Consider the following 27,219-nt stretch of genomic DNA (forward strand, 5'->3'; position numbering starts at 1 on the left):
GATTTAGGCTTCCTTCCTGTGGGAGAGGCATATGTGTTCCTGCCCTCCCCTTGTCTGCAGACACCTGCTTGGAGGAGGATTTCTGGGAACCTGGCCTCCCTGCGGCAGTCCTGCAGGTGAGAATGAATGCCTGCAACAACTGCTCAGTCCTGGGACTTGGCAGCAGACGCAGACCACTAAACTAGCAGGGAAAGTTCTGCCCTTTCTTGATTCTCCCTGCAGGGATCAGCTTCTCTTTTCCAGACTCCTCATGGGTCATGGGCTAAAACACACAATCCCATTTTCAGAGCGGACAAAAGACAGAGCTCCAGAGGAATAGGTCATTGGCACTTCCTTGCTTCCCTGCAGGCACTGGCTTTGTTCTCCAGAGACAGGAGGGAGCTGGCAGACTCCTCGAGAGAGGAGGTCTCTCACTGCACTGCTATGCCAGAAAAGTGTGTGCAGCTACTTCAAGGTAAATGTCACACAGTAGTGATGAAGACGATAAATGGAAGAACTCTTATTCTTTGTTATTGTGTCACTAAACTGCCAGAAACAGAAATACTCATATTTTTTAGGTGAAAGGCAGAAGAGTTTGATATTTGAAAAGGTACCCTCTATTCATCTTCAAGAAAATCATACATTATATACGTGTGAGCTTTCTGAAGATCATGAATAAGTGACCACACATTTCTTTACTGTTTTATATCAGACTATTTTCTCTATCTATAAATCAATATTTTAAAATCTCTGTGAAAATTACCCACTTAGGGAACTAACATCCTATTTTTACAGCGACAGAGGGAGTGACTTAAAGAACTGTTGTGGAAGAACTCTCTCCAGTAGGAGGCATGTTGTCAGGGGCCTCTCTATCTTAGCAGGTGAAGGAGGTTAATTCCTGGCACTGCAGGGGTCTGTAGATCCCCTCCCCTCCAGCTGATTGCCGGACACCACATAGAGTTGTCAGAATCTCGCTATCACCCTGGATCCAATCCCTTTCCCATATTGTACCAAATCATGGATGGACATCAAAGGAAAGCAACACCTCTCTCTCCCAGGAAGCTGGAATCTGTACTCAGAAAAATAGATCATTCTCTCTGGGCAAAACTGTAACAAGGAAATCAAAAGACTATAGAAGTAGAAGAAAGAGTCCCTTAAATGGCAGTGGACTCAGGAGAGAAATCAGAGTGATCTGGTTCTTCAAACAGAAGGGAGAGGCAGGGGAAAGAAATATGGAAACAAGAGTATCCTGAATGCATTACAATTGCCCATTCTTTGTTTTCTTAAAGATAACTGCATTACTACATGTTATTCGGACTAAACTGCACTCCCACCACCACCACACATACAAGTTCATATGATGAGTTTGCTTTTTAAGCCCTAACCTCCAATGTGACCTCTTCATTAAAGAATTAAAGTTAAATGAAATATAATGGTGGGACCCTAATCCAATATATCTTCATAAGAACTGGAAGAAACACCAGGCTTCCTGCTCACAAAGGAAAGGCCACGTGAGGATGCAGCTAGAAAGTGGCCATCTACAAGTCAAGAAGAGAAGCCTACAAAGAAGGCGAACGTGCTAGTATCTTGATCCCACATCTCTAGCCTCCAGAAATGCGAGAAAATAAAATATGATTGCTGAAGCCAACCAATCAATGGTATTTTGTTATGGCAGCTCCAGCAGACAAATACACTGTTTGTGGGTTCTGTGAGCTAACAGCCTAGCATTAAAATACCATCCTCTGCTTTTGCTTATCATGGTTAGAGTTGGTTTCTGTACTTGTACCAAGAAGCACTAGTTACCACATTCCTATAAACATTGGATTTTACATTTTATCTCCTGTGTGACTCTGGAGGAATCTCATTGTCTGATGGCAAATTTGAACTGACACTCTGAAGCAATGTTTTTCAAAGATCGCTCAAGTGTGATTAAAAAAAAATCCAAAATACACTCTGTCATGCTGGTTTTTGTTGCTGTTTTTAACAATCTGAGCCCCCGATGAAATGTTTCAGAAAGACCTCCTTCCTATAACTTGGTATAAATATAGTCTTATTCTATGGGCCCATTGAGCCTCAGAAGAGAGATACCAGCCTAACTTGTGAAGCGAACAGCACTTCCAACATTTCTCTCTGAAGTTGGGCATTGGATTGTTCTGGTTACAGGAAAAAAAAAAAAATTCACAAGTTGTTCAACAGGATGTCTCTATTCAGGATCCCATTTCAGGGCTCATGCTTTTCCACAGTTTATGAGGACACTTCCTTCCTCTGTGTTCTTTCAGGTGACAGCCTGAAGCAAGAATAGGGAGCTCTGCTTCGTGTCCAGTTAGTTCTGCTTTCCCATGTTTGAATAAATGGCCTCTGTCTGCCAGTGTATGCTCAAAAGTGGTAGTCCTAATGATATTCTGGACACGACCGTAAGCTCAAACAGGTATTTCGCGTGCCAGACCAACACAGTGTTGCATAAGCCTGTATCCTCCACAGTCCAAGTTCAGGGCAGGCCCTTTCAATAATAACGAATAAGTGGAATTTCAGCCAACTAAATATTTGAAGAGTGTATTTCCTGATTCAGTATAAGAACTCAGTAATGATCAGTAATGATCAAAAATGATCAGTAAAATTCTCATTGAAGTGTCCTATGGGATTCAGCCTAAAAATGATCCATGTTCAACCACAAACTTACCACAAATTAAAACGGCAATGTTATCCAAGGTTGTCTCTGTCCAATTTTTAAAATAATATCATCTGACAACAGACCATTCATTCACCCAGTCCAATCCCTTCAAAGATAAAAATGAAGACACATTTTACCTAAAAAAAATGAAGATACATACTAGATTAAAATTTGGGTCTCTTTCCACTTAAGATGTTGCTTCTTCCACTACAACAATTCATTCTACACAACAAAGGTAGATTAATAATTACTACAGAAAATAATGATTAAAAACAAATACGTGATTTATTCCATGCAAGAATCTATAATCCATGCAAGAATCTAATACAGGTGCTGCTACGGTCATTTAAGTGATGCAGGAATGGAATTACGGTGAGGTTAAGTAACTTTTCCCAGGCTACACAGTGACCTGTTGAATTAGGCAGTCAACTCAGGCCTCTGATTTAAAGTGTACATTCTTGGGACTTCCCTGATGGTCCAATGGCTAAGACTCCATGCTCTCAATGCAGGGAGCCAGGGCTCTATCCCTGGTCAGGGAACTAGATCCCGAAGGCAACAACTAAAAGGATCTTACATGCCAAAATTAAAGATCCTGGGCAGCCAAATGAATAAACAAACAAATATATTAAAACAAACAAACAAACCAACAAACACAAATAACCCCTTTACTCTACTGCCTCTCAGAAGTGCTGAGAAGACTTTGGTAAAGTCTGAAGACCTAGATCTTTACAGGTTACGCCAGTAACCAGACATCTAACCCTAGTTGAGCCCCTTGTTTTCCCTAAGCTTTGTTTTATCTATTAAAGAAAAAAAAAAAAAAGAATGTGGTGGAACTCCAAAGTCTCGCCCAGGGAGAACGTTTGGCTTTGTTCAACCTTGCATCCTAGAATGGTGTTTCTCCAGCAGTTTCAAATTCATGTAATCTCCCTCTTGCCAATAAAAGTAATTTGTTTCACGTATAAGTAAATGAAATTTACCATTTGTTCACATTAAATGCTTTTCAAAATTTGGGTGGAAAATGTTATGGACCAATCTTATTTTAGGTTTGATAAATTTGGGCTCTTTCATTTTTATGGAAAATTCATTATGTATCTAACTAGATGTAGTTTAAAAATCCTAATGTGACATTTAACTACAGCCATGCAAATTGGAAAAGGAAATATTTTTTCAATTGCTTCAGTCTTTATATCATACCTTACAGTCCTTCTGCTGCCACAGCACTGATTGGGATGTCAAAATTGCAATTAGTTACACTCAGAGACAATCAGGAAAAGGGCCAAGGCAGACTGTGTCCAGGTCTCAATAACCTGTGATTACTGTGAAAGAAGTTTAAAATCAAGAGACCTAGTTTCAGGCTGTAGCTTTGCCACTTACTAGCTATGTACCCTTGGGTAATTCATTCAATGGAATAATAATTTAAGAGCTTGAGTTCTTGAATCAAATGACATGAGTGCAAATCCTGACTCTGCCAGTTAACATGGACACACTCGTTAAATTCTCTATGCTTCTGTTTCTTTAGCTATAAATTCAGACACTGAGACTGCCTCTCTCAGAAGGGCTGTTGAAAGGATTAAATAAAACATGATATTTAATAAAACATTTATTAGAAGGTCTCCTTCCTGCTAAAGGCTCAGAGTTTGGTATTAAGACTAGTATCTGTATTTTAAGTGAGACCATTGCAAGGTAAAGTTTTATTAATAAATAACCGTCAAGTTTCTACATCTTTAAAATTAGGACACAGTAGGATGTACCTCGTGTGATTGTTGTCAAGATCAGATGTTGGAACCCAAAGAAAACTATTTTGTAAACTAAAAGCACTGAATTATCATTTGGTTAACACATGTAAATTGTTATCATAAGATGACCTTGTAATTATTTTTAAAATATTTACTGGGTGTTTAGACTATAAAAGACACTGGACTAAGTAATACAAAGAATGTAAAACAGATGTGGATTCTATGCTTAAGTGATAACACAAGAATAGTCGTGCCTCTAGTCCAAGATGGAAATATGGACATGAAATCCATACTCTGGTTCAAGTGTTAGAAAGGAAAGTACAAGTGCCAAAGATGTCATGGAGAAAGATAAGACAGCCTTAAATCTGTCATTATTCAATGCTCATATTTCAGAAAGAATATAGCCTACTGACCCCTGAATCAAGTTTAGATTTATGAATCTGATTTTCAAAATCTTTTGTAATCTATCCCCAAAGACAATCTTCTATCATGCTACTTAATAACTCTATTGGTTTCTTCTGAGGACATAAAACACCAGGTTCCAATTTTATGTCTTGGCTATTCTTGGCTCTTGGATTGTTCTCCCTATCTTCTGTACATACCAGATTATAACCCATCCCTTAAATCCCAGCTCCATCAGGAAGTCTTCCCTGATGATTTAGACTGATGCACTCTCTGTATCACACTCCTACACACTTTATTTACATATATATTATATCAAATAATAACCTGGAAGAATTATCACTGACCTAAAATAAAATGACAAGCATCTTGACAGCAGGTTCTCACTCTGATTGCATCATGCTATTTAATGTCTGTTTTGTAAAATGAAAGCTTTGTGGATTATGTAACTCTAAGGTTATTTCCCATCATTTATTCAATTTACAATATGCATCCACTCGTGCCTATCCTATGCGATGAAGATAGAGCAGCAAAGAAGAGAAAGTATCTATCTTTCTATGATTGTCTCCTGTTAGCTCAGTGATTCTCTTATCAGCCTTCATCACAGAATCACCTTGGGAACTTGTTAAAACTGTACACACACACACAAGTTCCTGATGCAGTAGGTGTGGAGTAGGGTCCCAAATTTTGCATTTCTCAGATGATTCTCATGCTACCAAACCAGAGACCATACCTAGAGTCTATTCTAGTGGAATGGCCATATTTTTCACCGCTGTATTGTCAGTGCTTAGAATAAATATTTATGTAATAAGAGAATAAATGACTTTGTTAATTGACAAAGGGAAATCTAATTTTTTCCTTAATGATGTTATAGAAGGAAAAGTACAATTCTGTTAAAAGATAGAAGGAATACTATAATCAGAAAAATAAGATAAGGAACAGTTTATATTCAAAGAAAAGTGAATTAACTTCCAACGTAGAGAAAGGAGGAGGAAGCTTAGAGAAACCTTTGAGGAATGGCATATTTGATCTATTCCTTGAAGGACACACACATTTATTTTAAAAATGTCTGTCATAGCTAGAAGTGTTTTAGTGCCTCTCTTTATAATTTATATAATTAACATAGTGAATGCTTTTTAAAGCCCTCGAAGTCAATAGAATCTTTACATTCTGATGTAAGGTTTGGTATCTGGAAATCGTTAAACATCATATTTTTGCCAAATCTTGTCAGAAAATTGGTAATTTAGTTGCATAACTCAGCTTGGTTGAAAACAAGCTATGCCTTTGAGTTAAGACACCAGTTTTCTAGGATGACTTACAAATGGAGCTCTGAAACAATTTCTGGGCAGGAGTTTAAAAATAATTTTGAACACTGGAAGTTTCAATGGATTACGGTTATAGTTTCTGAAGATGATTAGTTTGAAGAATGGCCCCCATTTGGCCATATATACTCTGATGTTTGTTTAAAAATCACTTAGTATAGCTGGTATTTTGATATATTCAAAGAATTGATATCTAAACATGAAAGATGCCATGTAAAGTTTTGCTTGTTTTTCACATTGTATGCCATGCTATGGAGAAGGCAATGACACCCCACTTCAGTACTCTTGCCTGGAGAATTCCGTGGACAGAGGAGCCTGGTGGGCTGCAGTCCATGGGGTCGCTACGAGTCAGACACGACTGAGTGACTTCGCTTTCACTTTTCACTTTCATGTATTGGAGAAGGAAATGGCAACCCACTCCAGTGTTCTTGCCTGGAGAATCCCAGGGATGGGGAGCCTGGTGGGCTGCCATCTGTGGGGTCGCACAGAGTCAGACATGACTGAAGCGACTTAGCAGCAGCAGCCATGCTATAAATATCTCAAGTTTAAACATGGGAACAGAGAAAGCAGTGTAATATGGAAGGTCTTCCAAGGCAGGTATATGAAAAGTATGCATTAGTATAAGGAGATAGACAGGTTCCTAAAAATTCTGTGTAATTCTAGGTTACCCAGTTTAAAAAGAAATATTAGTTTATATGCTCTGTGCTTTGAGTTAAATGCTGGGTCACACTGGAACTCTGTGAGGGGTGGGGGGCATATCAAAACATTCGTCTAGTTTGTTTGGAATACAGGAACTAGAGAGAACATACAAGGCCTCTGACAACAGCACATTCTTACAGCCTGGCTTTTCCCTTCTTGTTTGTCCCCAGAGCTCCTCAGATACCCTATTCATCCATCCTTTGAGTTCAGGGTATCTTCACTGCAGGTCAGTATGTCCTAGCTCTTCTGTGGCTGTCAAGTCGCTAAGTCGTGACTGTCACTTTGTGACCCATGGACTGTAGCCCTCCAGGGTTCCTTTGTCTATGGGGATTTCCCAAACAAGAATGCTGGAGTGGGTTGTCATTTCCTTCTCCAGGGGTTCTTCCTGACCCAGGGATCAAAGTCGTGTCTCCCACATTGCAGGCGGATTCTTTACCATCTAAGCCACCAGGGAAGCCCATGAATACTGGAAGGGGTAGTCTATCCCTTCTCCAGGGGATCTTCTCAACCCAGGGATCAAACTGAGGTCTCCTGCATTGCAGGCAGATTCTTTACCAGCTGAGCTGCTAGGAAAACCCATATCTTTTAACAGGTGTACTAAACATTGGCCTGATAGAAATGAAAAAAGCAAATACTTCAAGTCCCTCTGTTTAGATCAATGATTCCTAAAGTGGTGTTCCTGGACCAGCAGCAAAAATATCAGCCGATGATTTGTTAGATATGTAAATTCTCCAGTCTCACCCCAGAAATACTGAATCAGAACTGGGGAGGGGAGGTGGTGAGGCCCAGCAATCTGATTTAACTAGCCATGAGTCTAGGTGAATATGACGTATGCCAAAGTGTGAAGACCCCTGGTTTAGATCTAACCAGCAGCAGCAGTAAAGAAACTCTCTTACTATCGCTATACAAATTTTTATGAACTTTATAATTTATTTTAATAGCCTATTATCACCCACATGATTGACCATTTAATATACACACAACTATACATGCAATCAATATTTAAAATGGCTTTGCCAGAATGTATGTTAAAGAGTCATGGCTTTCTCAGTAAAGACATGATATGAAAAGGAGACAAATGAACCAAATGAGCTTGTTTTTAGTTTTCTGAAATACCATGCTCAACTCCCCTCCATTTCTGCCCCACCTCAATTAAAAGAATCAGGGGTGGGGGGACACTTTAATTCCACTTGTTTGACTCAGTATGAATAGAATGCTAGATTTCTAATTTAAAAAAAATAGACATGCAACAAGCAACAAAGGTTTACTGTACAGAACAGGGAACTATAGTCAATATTTTATAATAACCTATAATGGAAAATAATTTCAAAAATAATATATATAACTGAACTACACACACAAAAAAAAATTCTTTTTGAAATATAGTAACATTTATCTTTTTGCCAGTTTTTCTAAATATCCTATGGAAATCTAATAATAACATACGAGATACAAAATTGTAAATATATTTGTGTAGGATATAAGATTAATATACATTAAATATAAACCTGTTATATTTAAATTATTAATGACATCATTCAAGATGCTTCTATTCTTTTTTCTACACTTGATAAATATTCTCCGAGAAATGTCATACTATGATTATATTTTTTCTTTCCCCTTATATGTCTTCTGATTTTTGCTTTATGCATCTTTGCTTCTTTGTTATTTTGTCTAATGGTTTATGATGTCTATCTTCTTTGTGAATAGCACCTTTTATCATTAAAAATATCCATCTTTGCTTCATTTAAAATAAATACATAAATAAAAGGAAATGAAATAAAAATACATAAATAAATGAAAGGAAATTAAAATGAATAAAAATTTAAAAGTAATGCATTTAAATGAACATGCATAAGTTTACGTGTTCTCCCTGCCTGAGTAGGTAGTTGCATTTTAACCAGGTTATTTTCATGATGCAGAACTTCTGAAACAATGAATATTTCAAAATGATGAGAACTTCAGGGACCTTAACCAGTTGTAATGGGTGGTGATATTAGGACCCTGCTCTCCAGCTACCTTCCCCCAAGGATGGCACATCTCTCTACTCCCTGTGATTGTCTCTGGCGCTGCATCTGCCACCTGATGTTATGATAATCAATTCAGGTCTTTCTCCCTTGCTAGATGATGAAGTCCTTGAGGGCAGAAGTTTTGAGTTCTTCTCTCTGTTCTCTGCACGCAAAAATTTTTAATGAACAAATGCATGTTTGTTTCTTGCACATCATTACAACCCACTCTTGAAGCATTTTATAAATTTGCTTTTTTTTTTTTTGCTCATGTCCTGACATTTGATTCCTTAGAACTGCACTTTCCAAGATGGTAGCCATCAACCACATACACTTCTGAGCTGTTGAAATGTGTCTACTCTGAACTGACATGTAAAATACTAGACTTAAAGTACTGGGTTTCAGAGACTTAGCACTACAAAAGGTAAAATATCACTTTCTATTTAAATATCAACATTTCATTCATAATTTTATATTGATTATAGGTTATAATGGTATCATTTATGTTGTATTTAATACTATTAACTTTTTTAAAAATCGGGGGGGGGCTGGTTAACCCATTTTGAATGAATAACTACGTCCAGGCCTGCCCCGGTGGTCCAGAGGCTAAAGCTCTGAGCTCCCAAGGCAGGGTGCCTGGGTTTGATCCCTGGTTGGGGAACTAGATCCCACATGCCAAAACTAAGATCCTTATTTCTCAGCTTGCTACATGCCACAGTGAAGATCCAGCACAGCCAAATAAATAATTAAATAAATATTTTTACAAAGTTACGCCCAAACCTGTTTCAAATAACTATTAAAACACTTGAAGATAAATGGATGCTTTGTCTGATTTACACCTAAACCCACACCCATCTCAGATGTATTCCTTGAACTCTGATATCCAAGGTTCACAAAAATTTTTTTCACTTTTAAAATTTTTTTAATTAAAGGATAATTGCTTTATCGTAACACAATTTTTTGATGAAACTTAAAAGTTTCATAATCCCTTCAAAAGGAATATTTAGAATAAAATGAGTCTCTGCTTGAGTTAAGACTTAGGCTATAAGCAGTACAGTTTATAGATATGTAATGTAATCTACATATGTAATATTATTTTTCTAAGTAACCACATTAAACAAAAGTAAAATGAGTGATGTTAAAATATATTTTCCAATGTATTAAAAATATCACTTTAATATGATAAAGCAAAATTTTAATGAGGCATTTTACTTTTTATATTGTTTTCAAAATCTTGCATATATTTTACTAGTATACCTCAATTAATATGTTAAATTTTAACTGAAAACAGTTTTGATTTAAATTTATTTTTTCATTGCAAAAGTCAATTCCACACCCAAGTTGCTCTAAACTTACTAAGAAGTTTTCCAAAAGTCTAAGTGAATATCAGTTTTTATATTTAATAAAAGTCATGAAATTAAAAGTTCAATCTCTCAGTCACACTAGCCATTTTTCAAGTACTCTAGTGGCCTCAGTACATGGCAGATGCTCCGGAGCTATGAGGAACTAACCTGGGTAAGAGGTCAGGCTTTGCAGGTTACCAGCTGTTTAGCAAATCACCAAGCTTCAATTCTAATTGCTTGTTAAATGGAGACAGACCCACATTCCACATGTTTTAACTTCTCCCAGCAAAACTAGCAACAGAAGAGGTACTAGTTTCCTCCTTCATAATAGAGGTGGCGGAATCACTGCATCAGGTAATAACAATCAGAAGCAACCTGTATGCCTAAAGAATGGTTAAATGTATTTAACTAACACGCTGTAGCCATAAAATTCAATAAATTATTATTAGTACTGGTTAATATAACTAAGAAAAAAATATAATTTTGAAAAGATTGATTGCTGAGTGCGCGCACAAAAATTAACGTGTAAGGACCAGACACCTCTCCTCAGGGATTGACTGAAGAAACAGGATGGGGGCGGGGATGGAGCTAGCACAGGCATTCAGCTTGTATTTCTGGACAGTTATTGTCCAAAAATGTGTTTCTAAAATAAGCTATTACTTTTGAATTTTAATGCGAAAACCCAAAGTCTACTTTGAAATAACTACAGTTCCCCCTCATTGCCTGCACTGTGATTTTAAATATAGCTTAAAGGTACTCTACTAAGGAGAAACTGATACGCGGAAATACTTCTACCAGAACACAGAAGATGCCGCCTTAATCGCTTTCAGTTAGCGGTTTCCCGCCGGTCAAACGGAAGCAAAACCGCCCTTGACGTCATAGAAGGCGGCCTCTCCTCGTTACCATGGTGAAGTTGACGGGGCCATCTTTACTGCGGTCGACCCACACCAAGCTTTTCCCGGCGAGGGTGGTGGAGCGCCGTAGAAAAGTTTGCAGAATAAGAGGTGAGAAAGGAATCATGCGCCTCAGGAAGGACCAAGAACAGAAAGCATTAGTTTAGTTAGGAAAACATAGAGGCGCCGGTGCTGCGTACTAGCGGAACGATTCAAACAGACTAGTGAGGTTTCTGCCCGGAATTTAAAAGTTGTTTCCGTTGCTCGGCGGAAGTGTGGGTCGGCAGAGGACGACTTGAAGAAGCCGCTCTCCGCTGTGTGGCGATCGGAATCATGTCGAGTTTGGCGGTGAGAGACCCGGCAATGGATCGATCACTGCGTTCCGTGTTCGTGGGGAACATTCCGTATGAGGCAACTGAAGAGCAGTTAAAGGACATTTTCTCAGAGGTTGGTTCTGTTGTGAGTTTCCGGCTGGTATACGATAGAGAGACGGGCAAACCTAAGGGTTATGGCTTCTGCGAGTACCAAGACCAGGAGACCGCGCTTAGTGCCATGCGGAACCTTAATGGGCGGGAGTTCAGCGGGAGAGCGCTTCGCGTGGACAATGCAGCCAGTGAAAAGAACAAGGAGGAGCTAAAGAGCCTAGGGCCTGCAGCGCCTATCATTGACTCACCCTACGGGGACCCCATCGATCCAGAAGATGCTCCTGAGTCGATTACCAGAGCAGTCGCTAGTCTTCCCCCGGAGCAGATGTTTGAGCTGATGAAGCAGATGAAGCTCTGTGTCCAAAACAGCCACCAGGAAGCTCGAAATATGTTACTTCAAAACCCACAGCTGGCTTATGCGCTGTTGCAGGCACAAGTAGTGATGAGAATCATGGATCCAGAGATTGCTCTGAAAATTCTGCATCGCAAAATTCATGTCACACCACTCATCCCAGGGAAATCTCAATCCGTTTCTGGCCCTGGCCCTGGCCCTGGCCCCGGCCCTGGGCTCTGTCCTGGACCTAACGTTCTGCTGAACCAGCAGAACCCCCCGGCCCCTCAGCCTCAACATTTGGCCAGAAGACCTGTGAAAGACATCCCTCCTCTGATGCAGACCCCTATCCAGGGTGGAATGCCACCCCAAGGCCCGATGCCAGCCGCAGTTCCTGGCCCTGGCCCCTTAACTCCTGGCGGAGCAATGCAGCCCCAAGTTGGAATGCCAGGAGTTGGCCCTGTGCCCTTAGAGCGGGGGCAGGTGCAGATATCTGATCCCAGAGCTCCTATGCCTCGTGGACCCATGACTGCTGGTGGCCTGCCTCCTCGAGGACTGTTAGGGGATGCTCCAAATGACCCACGTGGAGGGACTTTGCTTTCAGTCACTGGAGAGGTGGAGCCCAGAGGCTATCTTGGCCCACCACATCAGGGTCCTCCAATGCACCATGCTGCTGGTCATGACAGCCGGGGCCCTTCCTCACATGAGATGAGGGGAGGGCCGTTAGCAGATCCTAGAATGCTCATGAGTGAGCCCAGAGGACCTATGATAGATCAAAGGGGCCTACCTATGGATGGCAGAGGCAGCAGAGACTCTCGAGGGATGGAGACTCGAGCCATGGAAACAGAGGTCTTAGAGACACGAGTGATGGAGAGAAGAGGAATGGAGACCTGTGCAATGGAAGCCAGAGGAATGGAAGCGAGAGGCATGGATGCAAGAGGAATGGAGATGAGGGGCCCTGGCCCCAGTTCGAGAGGCCCTATGACTGGGGGAATTCAGGGTCCAGGTCCTATTAATATGGGGGCAGGTGGTCCTCAGGGACCCAGACAGGTTCCCAGCATTTCAGGGGTGGGAAACCCTGGACCAGGCATGCAGGGGGCAGGTATGCAAGGAGGTGGCATGCAGGGGGCGGGTATACAAGGTGCTGGCATGCAGGGGGCAGGCATGCAAGGAGCTGGCATGCAGGGGGCGGGCATGCAAGGGGCAGGCAAGCAAGGTGGAGGCCAGCCTAGCAGTTTTAGTCCTGGGCAGAGCCAAGTAACCCCCCAGGATCAAGAAAAGGCAGCTTTGATCATGCAGGTTCTTCAGCTGACTGCAGATCAGATTGCCATGCTGCCTCCTGAGCAAAGGCAGAGTATCTTGATTTTAAAGGAACAAATCCAGAAATCTACTGGAACTTCTTGAAAGGTTTTAGAAAATATTTGGTGGTAGTCTCATAAAGGTTTTCTGTAGCATAGAGGATGGGTAGGTGCAAAAAGCTGACTTCTGAAACCCCACACTTGAATGATTAGGGTTTGTTTCCTCCCAGAACCTAATTTCATTTCTTGTTGTCTTTTCTTTTAAATTGTGGGGTAGGGGGAGGAGGGGGTGGGTCTGTTTAATTCCCTGTAAATATACAAAAATAACTGAACATGATTATATACCAAATAAGATTACAAAGGTTATGCAGTATTATTAAATGTGTCTACAAGGTGTTAAGTCCATTTTAAAAATACTGAGTAAAACAATGTGAAAACTGCATAAAGACTAAAAGATGACCTGTTCAAATGGTAATGTACTGAGATAGTTTGACATGTTTGGTTGTGTAAGAAAATAAAGATGTTTACCTCAGAATTACAAGATGTATTTTTTTGGTAAGGCATTTAAGGCACAAAATCCTATTTCAGGGGCAATACAATGCTGTATTGGTTTAAGCATTGTCTTACTATAAATTTTGGAATTACTTCAGGATGTTAGAGCTAACCAGATAATTCTCAACTTGTGGTATTTGCAATTTTTTTCCCCCCCTGAAGTTAAGGACACACCTTATTAGCGTGATGTTTTATTTATCTGGCCCTTCCAGCAATATTTTGGTCTGGCCTTTAGCATGACTTTTCTAGGACAGTTCTAGGGTCAACTAAGTTACTTAAATCCACTCTGATGAGACTGTATCTCTGAGTAATGTCCTATTTGTCAGTAGTCTTGAATTAATTGAATCTAAATAATTCTCTCATGTTCTTCCCCAAAATCATTGTGTAGGGTCTCGTTGATCTGGATGAATTATACACAGCATTGGACTTTTCTTAAATAATCTATTATTTTCTTAAATAGTGGAAGGCTTCATGCAGTAAAGCTCTCAAGTTTCCTAGAAAGTCACTTCCATTACACAGATGGTATCCATCTGGTCAACCAAAATCAGGAATTAAAAATTTTAGTCTCAGCAACATTTAAAATGACTTTTAGTTCTTATTTCAAAGTTTGCTTATCTGTCACCATTTTATCAGAATAATTGAGGCCCAGATTTAAAGGTATTCTTGTAGCCTGAAATACACTCAATTGGTTATTACTTTCCTTTTACAAGCAATAAATAAAGTCATTTAATTCTAATATACATACCCATGAGACATTTAAAAATCTGTAGGTGGTGGGGCTTACCAGGTACCTTTAGAGCTATTACCTGATTTATCTTTAAGCCTTTAGGATGTGAACAAACATCCTTTTTTGTTTGTGAGACAAACACTTATATGATAGAATAAGTAGTAATTAACAGAAATAACCCAAATAACATCCAGAAACACTGAAGTAACCAGTTGATCTTAGAAGAAGAAAAGCCAGTATCTGCTTACAGAGGGAAAATAATAATAATATAAAGTAAGCCTAGAAATATTTTCCCTTTGCAAGGTTTTTATACCTTAAATGGATAATTGATTCTTCAAGTTTTCCTCCCTATGATGTTTCCTGGGGCCTATTTTACTGTTTTATTGTTCATACTGTTAATTTCCCCATGTTTTCTATATGTGTTCCCTTATTGGAGGGGATAAAACACTCCTCTACATCTGTATAGTTCTTGTTAATATGAACTCAGAGTTGGCTAGGTTACTTCAAAATTGTAGTTACCGTATCCCAAAGCTTTCACTGAAAAATTTTTAACTGAAAACCATTAAATTTTAATGTTCTTTGTTGTAGTAAAATGTGCATTGTTTAATGCAGACTGAAAAATAAAATTTAGGCTGAGTCTAGTATCTGGTGTTTTTTTAACAAATGTTTTATCAATCTACTGAGAGTTCCATGGGGCCTGAATACTGTTTTCTTTTAAATGAAAAAAGGCAAATCTAAAGAAATTACAGGAATGGATGTAATTTTTATACTGATTACATAAATACTTGTGTATTATATATCCAACCATGTTTTATCTGTGGTAGGTATCAGTAGCAACATCCTGGATATTCAGACATTTAGGCTTCCTGTCATTTATATTCCCCACAGAGAACTCTGTATCCCAGGAATGCCTTATAGGTACTGTGACTTCATTACTGACAGCACTTGTTAAATTGTCATGCCGTAATGGCAACCCACTCCAGTACCCTTGCCTGGAAAATCCCATGGACAGAGGATCCTTCCTGGTAGGCTCTAGGGTCGCAAAAAGTCGGACACAACTGAGCTACTTCACTTTTCCTTTCCCTGGTGGCTCAGATGGTAAAGAATCCACCCGCAATGAGGGAGACCCGACTTCAGTCCCTGGGTTGGGAAGATCCCCTGGAAAAGGGAACAGCTACCCATGCCAGTATTCTTGCCTGGAGAATTCCATGGACAGAGGAGCCCTGCAGGTCCCAGTCCATGGGGTCGCAGAGTCAGACATGACTGAGCGACTTTCAGTGTATTTTACTTTTATCTGCTACTCCCTACTCCCATTTTTAGTAGATCAGGAAACTCTGAACATGGACTGTTTTACTTATTTCTATATTCACTATATATAGCAAAAATTGCAAGTGAGAAGGAAGGACAAAAATTTTATCAATTTTAGTGGAAAAAATCCTATTAACACTTGAATTTCCCCACAAATAATTTAAATTCAACACAGAACAAATGAGCTCTAATAACTATTTGCATTAGAAAATAAATTAGAAATAGATAATACAAGCAATCACCTTCACTCTGCTAAGCTGAATAGAATAGATTTTTCTCCTCATTTCCAATTCACACATGGTCGGACCCAGTACTGATGGAGAATACGAATATAAGCAATACATGTCTACTACAGTCACAGTCTGTTTTAACCCTGGCATCCTGCATTTTCCCATGTATGGGCAGACTACAAATAAAATCACAAATACACTCATAACAATAGTAAAGGTAGTGGGGTGGAGCACAGATTTGGAAATGCCTCTTTATGGCTTATTCCTTTTGGTCTGTGCATGTTTTTGGGAAATAAATGGTCAGCTTTAATCAGTGCTTGCTCATCGTCCTTTCATATTATTGATTAATATCACAATATGTTTTAATGTTTGCTGATATCCCAAGACTTCTTGTTTGGGAATGTTTGATAAGATACAAACAAGATACCTGAATCTCAGGTAAAGGTAGGCTAATCCAAGTGAGATATGTATGACTTTTCAACTCTAATTCTCAGAATTCTAAAAGTAGAAAGCTTTTCCTTTTTTAAAAAAAAAATATCCTAAATACAATCACAGCTTGCAAAGCTTCTTGCTTTTCCGTGCTGTGCTGGGACATTAGCTAAGCACACAGAACCTTATTTCCTGTGGTGTGTCAGGCCATTCTCTTAGGTCTGATGAGGTTTAAGGATAATTATGTGCAACAACCTACTGTGGCAGAGAAACCAAATTATCAGTTACACCTCACAGTCTCCTCACAGCTTCTTGGAGCTTTACACTGCCAGGTAATCACCAGATAGATTTCTGATTGGAGCTTGCTTTTCTCCATCTTTTGTTGAGAATATAGTGAAGACCTAATTCGTTTTAAGGAAATGAATATATTTAAGCTAATAAACATAACTAATGTTAATACTATTGATAGTATTACTATTATATGATATTGATATCTAGTATGCTAATATATTTCATATGTATGTATACTTCAGATCTTAACTGAAACAGATCTTTTAATATTTTCATTTGCTTCTATGCACCTTAAAGCAAAAGTTGTACTCCCCCAGTTGAAAGTTCAGTTTCACAGATAATTCATATTACAAATGACCTTTCTCATGAGATGTTAACAGACATATTCCTTCTTGATATTTCTGTACCACAGAATAAAGCTTATGCCAGTAAAGGACATGTAATGTAACAAAGTGATTTGGGGTAGCAGTGTCAAAAATAACAAACCCAGTGCTTCTTTGCTGTATGTAAAAATTCTGAAGTATGTACCTAGTAAAAGAACCAAGATGTTCTGGTTAATGACAACTCTTTATAATTAGGAGTTGATTTAGCTCCCAAAGGTAGGTAACTAATTATCACAGAGTTAGAATAAAATATATAACATTTTAACCCATAATCAATTTTGTATGATTGAATATGTATAAATCTGCAGACATCTGAAATCCATCTCATACGTGTCACAAAGTCTGGTCATTTAAAAAATTTTATCTGCTTGATTACGTATTTGTTGTCTTTCACAAAAGTAGACTGGTTAATTTTTTGGGCATCAAGTAATAAAACCATCACTTTCCCACATTATTTTATTAGCTATTTTAATCAAAATTTGGTTTTCCTATGTTACTAATATTCAATAATTCTACTGCAAAAAATCTGTAGGCCACTTCAGTGTACCTACCAGCCTTTGATTTCTTTCCTACCTCAAATAGATTTGAAGGAATTTGTACCTACTTAGGAATTTACTTATGTATTTATCCCTGACCATTCCACAGAAAAAGATACAACATCTCACTTCCCAGTTTATCTTAAAGGTTCAACTTAATAATACATAAGCCACATTAAAAATGTTATATTTGAATTAATGTGATGGAAGGACCAATATAGGCTCCCTTGGTGGCTAAGAGGTAAAGAATTTGCCTGCCAATGCAGGAAATGCAGGTTCTATCCCTGGGTTGGGAAGATCCCCTGGAAAAGGAAATGACAGCCCACTCTGATATTCTTGCTGGGAAAATCCAATGGACAGAGGAGCCTGGGGTGCTATAGTCCATGAGGTCTCAGAGAGTCAAACACAACTGAGTGAGCATGAACACATGCACACAGGGAACTATATAGGGCTTGCTTGGTGCATTAACCTTCATAAAGTCATATTCTATATCTCAAATGTAACATGTAAAATAATATAGCAATATAAATAAGAAGGACTAAAAAAAATTGCCAGACACAAACCTCGCTCCAAGAGGGTAAACACAGTCATTACCTATTAATAGAATATATGTGCTATCTTTAGGTAAACCTATAGTCAAAATGATTTCATCACTGTACACATATCAGATATCAATCAGAGAAAAAATCCTCATCTATTTTAAGAAACAGAGAAATTACAGTATTAAAATCTCTAGAATCACATATCTCCCTGCATCCCACCACCATTAAATTTGTCAAAGTTTTGTCCTGTAGAAACTTTAAATGTCTTTGGACAAGGGACCTCAAATCTGTGGCTTGTAGGTCAATTGTGCCTGCAGATGTGTTTTGTCTGACCAGCCAAGGTTCTCAAAATTTTTGAATTTGAATGCATTTATGTATATGCTCCTATTTGTCCATAAGTCCACCTTTCCCTGAATCCCTGGATCTTATGCTAGGTTATTCATTCATTCAATTACTTGCCATTCCTTATAATGCTTTGAGTTTACAACTCCTGCTTTTACTTTGCTTTAAAACATAGCTATTAGATTTGATGGAAATATTTAATTTGTATTTTAGATACCACATATAAGTGAAATCATATAATATTTGTCTTTGTCTGATTTATTTCATTTAGCATAATACCCTCTATATCCAACCATGTTGTCACAAATGGCAAGATTTCATTCTTTATGAGTGAGTAATATTCCATTGTATGTATAAATACATATGTCACATTCATATATCCATTCATATATCCATTCATCTATCCAGGGACACTCAGGTTGCCTTTATATCTTATCTACTGTAAACAGAAGAAATCTTGAAACCATAAAATCAACATGCTTATGTTTCAGTGAGAATGAGCTGTCAACAGAATTCTGCTGCTAAATATTTTTCAAACTTCATCTATATATTCCTGTGCACTAAAAAGAAAGGACCATTATAATCAAAGGAGCTAAAAGTAACTGCCCAGCTTTTATCCTGTTAATTTATTTTCAGTAGTTTTATTGAAAATGGTATGAAAACCATATGTTCTGATCTGTGCCTTTAAACTCTGTTTTTGAACTTGACCATGACTGAAAGTGAAAGTGAAAGTTGCTCAGTGTCTTTGCGACCCCATGGACTATACAGTCCATGGAATTCTCCAGGCCAGAATACTAGAGTGGGTGGCCTTTCTCTTCATGATTTAGAGTACAAATTAAGCAAATCAACTTTTATAAATTAAGTAAATAATGATTTTTTCCCTAAAGAAAAGTTTACATTGTATTCAAGTGACTGAGCTCAAAACACTTCTAACAAGCAACAACTTAAATTCCAATCAAGGCCTTTCAAGAATTGACATCAAAGAAAGCACCATTGTGAGGCTGTGAAGATGACCTTGGAACAGTGAATTTACATTTCTCCTTTTCACACGTGTTCAGACAATTTGTATTTTAGTAATCTGGGGCTTTGTTTTCCTAGAGGGAAAACAAAATTTGCTTAATTAGAATGTTTTGGGAGATAACTTATAGAATCTTTGGTTGGTGGGGTAAACAGGTTTAGCAATTACCCCCTAGTAAGTGCTTTTGCTGGGAGGAGCAAACTAGACAAACTAGGAGCCTTAAACAAAAATATCCTTGATTTAAAATGGCCCAAAGCTGCCGTTCCTGAGGAATTAGAGCTGGATTATCCTCAGGAGAAAAGAGGCTTTTCTGCATCTCTTGTCCATTGTCCTTTTTGCCCAGGATGATTCATAAAGAGGAGGAAGATGGATGAGTTGGCCACTGACCCAGCCAGGGCCAGCCAAGGCAGGATTGTGAAACTCATCCCCTGTGATCACTGTGGTGAATTTAGCAAATTACCAGGACTGAAAAATGTTATTTCAACAGTGGGTATAGTTTTTTTTTTTTTCCTCTAAGCCCCACCAGAAACACAGACCTACTCTACATGCAACTGAAGGCTGCTACCCCAAGCAAGCAGTGCCCTTTCCAGCTCATCTCCAGTTACTCTATGAGTCTTTTGGGTCTTACCGGCCATACCACTAAAGGTTTTTTTGTTTGTTTTAATAAGAAAAGGAAGAAAAATTCACTTACATTGATACAGACATGGAATATAATTGTTTAAAATATTTTTACTCTGATATGCCTTTTTTATTTACACAGTGATCAAAGATTTTGAAGTGATGAAAGGCACCTATAATAATGGAATTTCAGGCATCAGCCACAAGACTGGGGGTAGGAGAGAGATTTGTTTTTGAGGAAGGAAGATGGTAGCAAGAGCCTCTCAAATGTTCCAGAACTAACAGAGATGTCAGTTATAAGATCCATGCCCTCTTCTGGAAGATTGAGTCATGGTTAATAAATAAAAAGCTTCTATCAAGGAGCTAAGTAATGCCAAGCACTTGACATACATCATCTCTAAGCTGACTAAACTCTGGAGGCAGTAGGGAGAAATATGCTTAGAGAAGTGATCTAGTTTGCCCTGAGTCTGTAGGAGGTTGAGGCACCATTGAATCTAAGTCTGTCCAGCTCTCAAGCCCTACTCTCCCTGTCACATCCTTTGGCATTAAGAAGGAGACAGTGAGAGAACAGAATAGTTTTCATACTGGGGATCGAATGTGAAGGGAACGTCAAGCATCATTTCCACGAAATAAGGAAGTTTATCACAGACTAGAAAAGGTGATTTTTAGGCAATAATGAAAGATTTATAAAATCAATCTTTTGTCCTTATTCTTCCAAGAACCAAGTACTAAACTGGGGCTTTGGTAGAATAGAGAGAAATAAATAAAATACAAAGCTAGAATGAAAACATTTATATGGAATAACAATAGATCATTTATAAGAAATATATAAAAATATTATCTGCTGGATAGGTCTGGTCAATATCAAATTTAAACAGTACTGAGATTTATTTTTCCAGTCATCTCTTTTTTAAAAAAATGTTAATAATATACAGTTTACATGCCATAAACTTTACTCACATAAAGCATTTCATGCAATATTTCTGTAGTATATGCTTAGAGTTGTGCAACTTAAATTTAGAACATGTTCATCATCCCAAAAAGAAAACCTGAACTCACTAGCCTCACTTCTTATCCTCACTCATCTCCCTACTCAGCCCTAGGAAGCCTCCGATCTGATTTCTGTCTTTAAAAAGCATAGTCCTGCTATGAACATTTATTTGCAAATTATTGTGTGCCCATTTGCTTAACTTCCCTTGGGTATATACTTAGGAGTAGAATCACTCCATCATATGATAACTCTATGTTAAAGCTTAGAGGAACTGTCAGACTGTTTTCCAAAGTGGTTGTACAGTTTTATATCCCCACCAGCAACAAATGAGCATTCCAGTTTCTACACATCTTTGTCAACCCTTGTTAATTTATTTTTATTATAACCACAGGCTTCCCTGGTGGCTCAGATGGTAAAAAATCTGCCTGCAATGCAGGGGGCTTGAGTTCTATCCCTGGGTTGGGAAAATCCCCTGGAGAAGGAAATGGCTACCCATTCTAGAATTCTTGCCTGGAGAATTTCATGGACAGAGGAGCCTGACAGGCTACAGTCCACAAGTTCCCAAAGAGTTGGATGTGACTGAATAACTAACACTTTTTTCTCAAACATGTGTGAAGGGGAATCTCCTTATAGTTTTGATTTGCATTTCCTTGATGGCTAACGATCAACATCTTTTCATCTCCCTATTAGCTATTTGTAGATCTTTGGAGAAATGCCTGTTCCATGTAATCTATTCACTACATATAAAATGTATAAATAAAATAAAATGCTTTATGATTTTAGCATTTCTGTTTTATGCAGTAGATCATCAGATGACAATCTCTAAAACAGGGGAAAAAAATAATTCTTTCATGATTTAAGAACTGACCTGAAATGGAAGGAGTCAAGTTGCAGTGGTAGAAGTGATGGTTTTCAGTTATATTCTTATACCTTTTGGAAAATATAGGTAATGATTATCATGGCTTGTATCTCTTTGTGGGGTTGAGGACACACGAGCCCCAAATATGTCACCTTGGCATAATGAATAATGTTAAGCTGAAGGAGTGTGCAAAAAATGGCAGAAGCAAGAAGGTCATTCTGACATCCCCCTTCACCCCAGAAACAGGTCAAAAAACCCTCCTATGAGAGATGCCTCCCTATATCCTAAGAAAAGGGACATCCTTATTTCTAAAGACAAAGGGACGCTGAGATCAACAGACAGGGCTTGCTAATACATTCTTCCAGTTTGCACTTGACTTATGCTCTTCTGACCTACATACTTCTGCTGTCCAATTTCCACCAAAACTAGTATGAAAATACTAAGGTTCCTTTATTTGGGTTTTCATTTCCTTACGAAGACTCTTGTGTCATGTAAAATGTATATTAAATAAGTACAGTCATGTTTTTCTCCTGTTAATCTTTGTCAGTTTAATTTTCAGACCTAGCTGGCGTACATGCTAAGTCACTTCAGTCTTGTCCAACTCTTTCTGTAGCCCACCAGGCTCCTCTGTCCATGGGATTCTCCAGGCAAGAATACTGGAGTGGGTTGCTATGTCCTCCTCCAGGGGATCTTCCTGACCCAAAGATCCAACATGCATCTTTTGCATTAGCATCCTGCATTGGCAGGTGGGTTCTTTACCACTAGCGCCACCTGGGAAGCCCTCAGACTCAGTAAGGGACACTAAGAGGGCTGAGGAAAACATCTTCACATAGTTGATTTTGAAAGAACAGGGAGGCAATGCAGTATTAGAGAGCATGGTCTCTTCCTGTGTTTAAATACTGGTTCCAGCAATACTATCTATGTGACCCATTTCTTTTTCTCACTTTCTGTCTACTGAGTTATCTACTTTCTAGTGTGGTTGAGGAAATTGTCTGGTAGCACAATTTGTGCCATGCCTCTTCTTGATACGTACTAGACATTGATATTATCCCCAAACAAATAAAACTTGGGACACAGAAGCATAAAGGCAACATGAAAACACGAGCAATCTCTGTTTATTGCTCTGTATATCCGGGAAAAAAGAGAGAGAGAGAGGAATAGAGAATGGGAGGAATTAGCTCAGCTATGAGGACCTCCATCCATATCAAGAGAGAAAAGAAAGAACCCACAAGAAAAGTCTATTGCCAGAAAAGGAGGTATTTTAAACCACAGTGATCTGTTCTGTGTTTTGGATGAAAAGACTGTAAGATCAGGGCAGGAAAAGAAAAATATACCTCTCTCCTTACCACTTTCCTTATATTCCCTTATATAGTAAAGCTGTATTTTGTACAAGAAGAAATCTAATACAACTTTACAATGGTGAAGGCAATCTTATGTTGAAAAACCCTCTAACAGCTGACTCTGTTTGACCCAAGAGGTTGCAAGCTCCTGAAATCTTGTTTGAGACAAACCAATAGAAATGGAATCACAGTTTTATCTAGTGTGAGCTTTTATGGCTTATATGTCTGTTTCCTATAGTTTTATCCAGTACAACAGGGGATAGATTTTAGAAACTGTTTCTCCTTACCTAAAGCAAATTTTAACAATGCAATAAAAACGTTTGAGAAAACATTTACACTATTTGTTATAGTATTATATTTAGAATACCTGTATCTTAAGTATTTTACAAATGAAGTATTCATGTAAAACTTTGCCCTTTCCTTCATGATTTCAAAAATGATATACACTATGCTATATTTAAAACATTGTGCTTTATTTACCTCGCAGCATAAATGCACCAAGATATGATGATTTCATTAACCCTCAGTTAGCAGCCTGTGCTTTATACACATCTAGTATTCCTTAGACTGACTTAAGAAAATGACCCTGCAGAATTACATGTACTGGAAAAAACTTTTTACCAAATGTAACTAGCTTTAAATAAAACAGTATTAACTTACACAAATCCTATACATATGCTTATTTTACCAAAAATTGGAAACTACCACAATACTGAATTACACTGAAATTCAAAGTTACAGATTTTTTCAGATTTTTTTATGACCTCCTAATGAGTATCTTCTTTAACATTCACTTGGCATTAATTTAGCAAACACTTTTGGTTTCAATAAGCAAACGTATGTCAAAGTATTCATCATGTTTTGAAATGCATTTCCTTATGACTACCATATTTCTTCTCAAAATTTTACTTAAAAAAGTAAGAGCAAAATGGATAAATTTCCAGTTTATGAACTTATTACCATATCATTAAATCTCATTCTATATCTATGCTTGCAACATGGCAGCCACTAGCTATACGTGGGTACTGAAAACTTAAATTGGATTCTCAAAGCAAGAATACTGGATTGAGTTACCATGTGCTCCTCCAGGGGATCTTCCCAATCTAGGGATCGAACCCGCATCTCTTTATATCTCCTGCATTGGCAGGTGGTCCTTTACTACTCGCACCACTTGAGAAGCCCAATGAGACTGAGAAAGTACATTTTTAAATTACTCCAATTTAGTGAACTGAGTGGTTGCCACATGTGACTAACAGCTACATAGTGGATAGCACAAATAGAGGACATGAGTCATTTTACTGCTACATATCATTGTGAGTAATGGTGAAAAATCACAGATCAACTGCCTGGATGTTCCCATCACTAATTTTCAGAATTAACAGCATCATTAAAACTGCTCATCAATAATTAGTGCTCATGCACTTAGATCAATAAATACACCACCACTTGTGTAATATTCTCACACAATATGTAGTATTCAGAAGACAACAAATGAAAGTAGCCTTAGCTCATTGTATTCACTTATTCTTTCAGTGAGTATCTAATGTTCCCATGCATCAGGCAATGAGGAATCAAAACAGCAAAAATAAGCCACCAATCTCATGGATTTTACACTAATTCAGTGTCTATTTTGTCCCAGGTACTCTGAGCATAGGCTTTGCCCTGAAGGAGGTTAGTCTAGAGGGGAGAGCCCCCCCAAATAGAGGGCAGTACAGGGCACTATAGCACTGCAATATGATAGCAGCACAGTTATAAGAATCTGAGTCCCTAAGGATTCAGGGAAATTTTGTGCAACAGAACTAAGTTTTGAAGATTGAGAGGAGTTAGTGAGAAGCCATTCTGAGCAGAGGATTTCTCTGGGCCAAGGTGCCGCAATGAACTCGCATGGAGCTATCAGAGAACTTTATAGTTTGTTTCAGTGAGAAGGGGGCTATATGGAAGCAGAGGAGAGAAGGCAAGGTTCTAGAACCCTGTGCCTTCAGAGATAACCTACAGAGTTTGATCTCTGGACTGAAAGATACATGGAGAAACTCAAGGATTTGGGGAAGGAAACGTTCAGATTGACATTTGAGAAAGATCTCTCTGAACAAGATCAATTATGAAAAAAAATCAAAGGAATCCGAATGGAAAAAGCTCTGGTGGCCCAAAGTAATCTGCTAGCAAGCTCTTCAAGGGATTTTTTTTACAAAATGACTTCATTTTTATAAGAGTGAGACGTTTAACAAAGTTAGCCATCAAGAACGCAGTCAAAAGCTACTAAGAAAAAGACAAAAAAATAAAAAATAAAAAGAAAACAAATAGGTTGCTTCTTAGGCACTATGCTTGTAAAACAGATCCTTTTGTGGAGACTACTGGCTTGTAGCTGCACATAAAATATTGTTATTTACTTAACAATATAGATTTTATATGGATTTTCAGCAGATATACAGCAATAAGAGAAGGAAGACAGTTGCAGGAATTTTAAAAAAAAAAGCAATAGCTGAAAATGATAGAGGAATAAGAACTAAATGTCAGAAACTTTATCTTTCACCATTGTGGTCTCATATCTAGAGTAAACCTGACATAGTGCTATGTCTTCAATAAGTATTTATAAATATTCATTTTGTAGATGTTGTTCACTTGCTAAGTCATGTCAGACTCTTTGCAAATGCATGGACTGCACCACTCCAGGCTCCTCAGTCCTTCACTATCTCCCAGAGTTCATGCATTGGTGATACTATCTAACCATCTCATCATCTGTTGCCCCCTGCCCCTGTTGCCTTCATAAATATCAGTAAATGAATGCATCATAAAATTCATACAGAAGAGTTAGGAGATCAATAATTCACCACAGTAGTCCCATGAATAGTATGAGTACATTATATCCCAAGGCAATGACTGACGGTTAGCCTGAGGCTTCTTCTCCTGCTTGTGTAAAACATGGAGCCATTGTGTCAGAACTGACCTTTCCACATACAAATGTATCAGTCTTTTATGAAGCTTCAGGGATCTGGTGTCTTTATCTTGAACCAGCTGCTTCCAAACAAGACATTTATCTAGGGCACAACCTCTTTTTTGATGACGTGAAATAAAGGAAAACAGTGACCCTCTCTTCGTATGAAAAGTCACCTCTTCCTATAAAACAATGCAATCTAAGTAACTAACCTCTTGTCCTTCAGAGGAAAGATAAGCAATTTGATATCTGACTCTATTTAGAGAAGTGATTTTCACATCAGATGCATATCAGAATCTCCTGGAAATTCTGAAAAGAGGATTCCTGGTCCCCAACTCTTGAGGTTCAGATTCAAGTAAATCTAGGGTGGTGGCTCCATAGTCAGGTCACTGAAGATGGCTGTTCTCTTGCACTCTGTACATCCTCTGCTAGATCAGTGCCTGCTTCACCAACACCCTACTCACAGGACTGACCTTCCTAGATGCTTGCCCCAGACCCCAGCTAGTGATTGTTCTTATCAAAGGGGCAGTGAGGACTGTATCCCTCTGCTAGTTTTCTCAGTAACTTATGTTCCAACCTGACATCCATTCCCCCATAACAGGTACTCTCCCCTCCCCACTGGGGGCAAAACCTGCCATCACGTCCTCCCTGCCATCCACCGCACATGGTGGGGTGTTGCTCCAGGACCTTGCTTCAGACGTGTAAGCTCCCCGATCCATTAAACCCCTGATGTCTTTGTCGCTGCCTGGGGTTCCTTCTTCTGTCTTGAAGCTGGGCAAACACAGGCCTGTGGGGTGTACCCCAACAGTGGTGATGGTGGTGGTGACAGGTGCTAAAGATTTTTATTTATTCTTTTTAAAAACCCTAATCCCAGTCATATTTGGACATTACCATTATGTGAATGTCCAAATGTATTCTCGTCCCTCACAGGGAATGTACAATTTGCATATAAAGCTACTTGCTGTGGTCAGAAGCTTTCCAGACCCTCCCTATTCATGGCTTTCTTTACCATATTG

At 38.5% G+C, this 27,219-nt stretch overlaps 2 protein-coding genes across 3 annotated transcripts in view; one reads left to right on the top strand and one right to left on the bottom strand.

Annotated features, from left to right (window-relative positions):
• PRKG1 (protein kinase cGMP-dependent 1) overlaps positions 1-27,219 on the bottom strand; it is a 1,349,869-nt gene that overhangs the window by 569,989 nt on the left and 752,661 nt on the right. The gene's annotated exons all lie outside the window — the stretch shown is intronic.
• On the top strand, positions 11,304-13,646 carry CSTF2T (cleavage stimulation factor subunit 2 tau variant). Its single transcript, XM_061162075.1, has one exon. The coding sequence runs from the start codon at positions 11,385-11,387 to the stop codon at positions 13,209-13,211; it is 1,827 nt and encodes a 608-aa protein (XP_061018058.1). The 5' UTR covers positions 11,304-11,384; the 3' UTR covers positions 13,212-13,646.

This window comes from Dama dama, chromosome 15 (genome assembly GCF_033118175.1).
Source record: "Dama dama isolate Ldn47 chromosome 15, ASM3311817v1, whole genome shotgun sequence".
In the NCBI taxonomy this organism is placed as follows: Eukaryota; Metazoa; Chordata; class Mammalia; order Artiodactyla; family Cervidae; genus Dama; species Dama dama.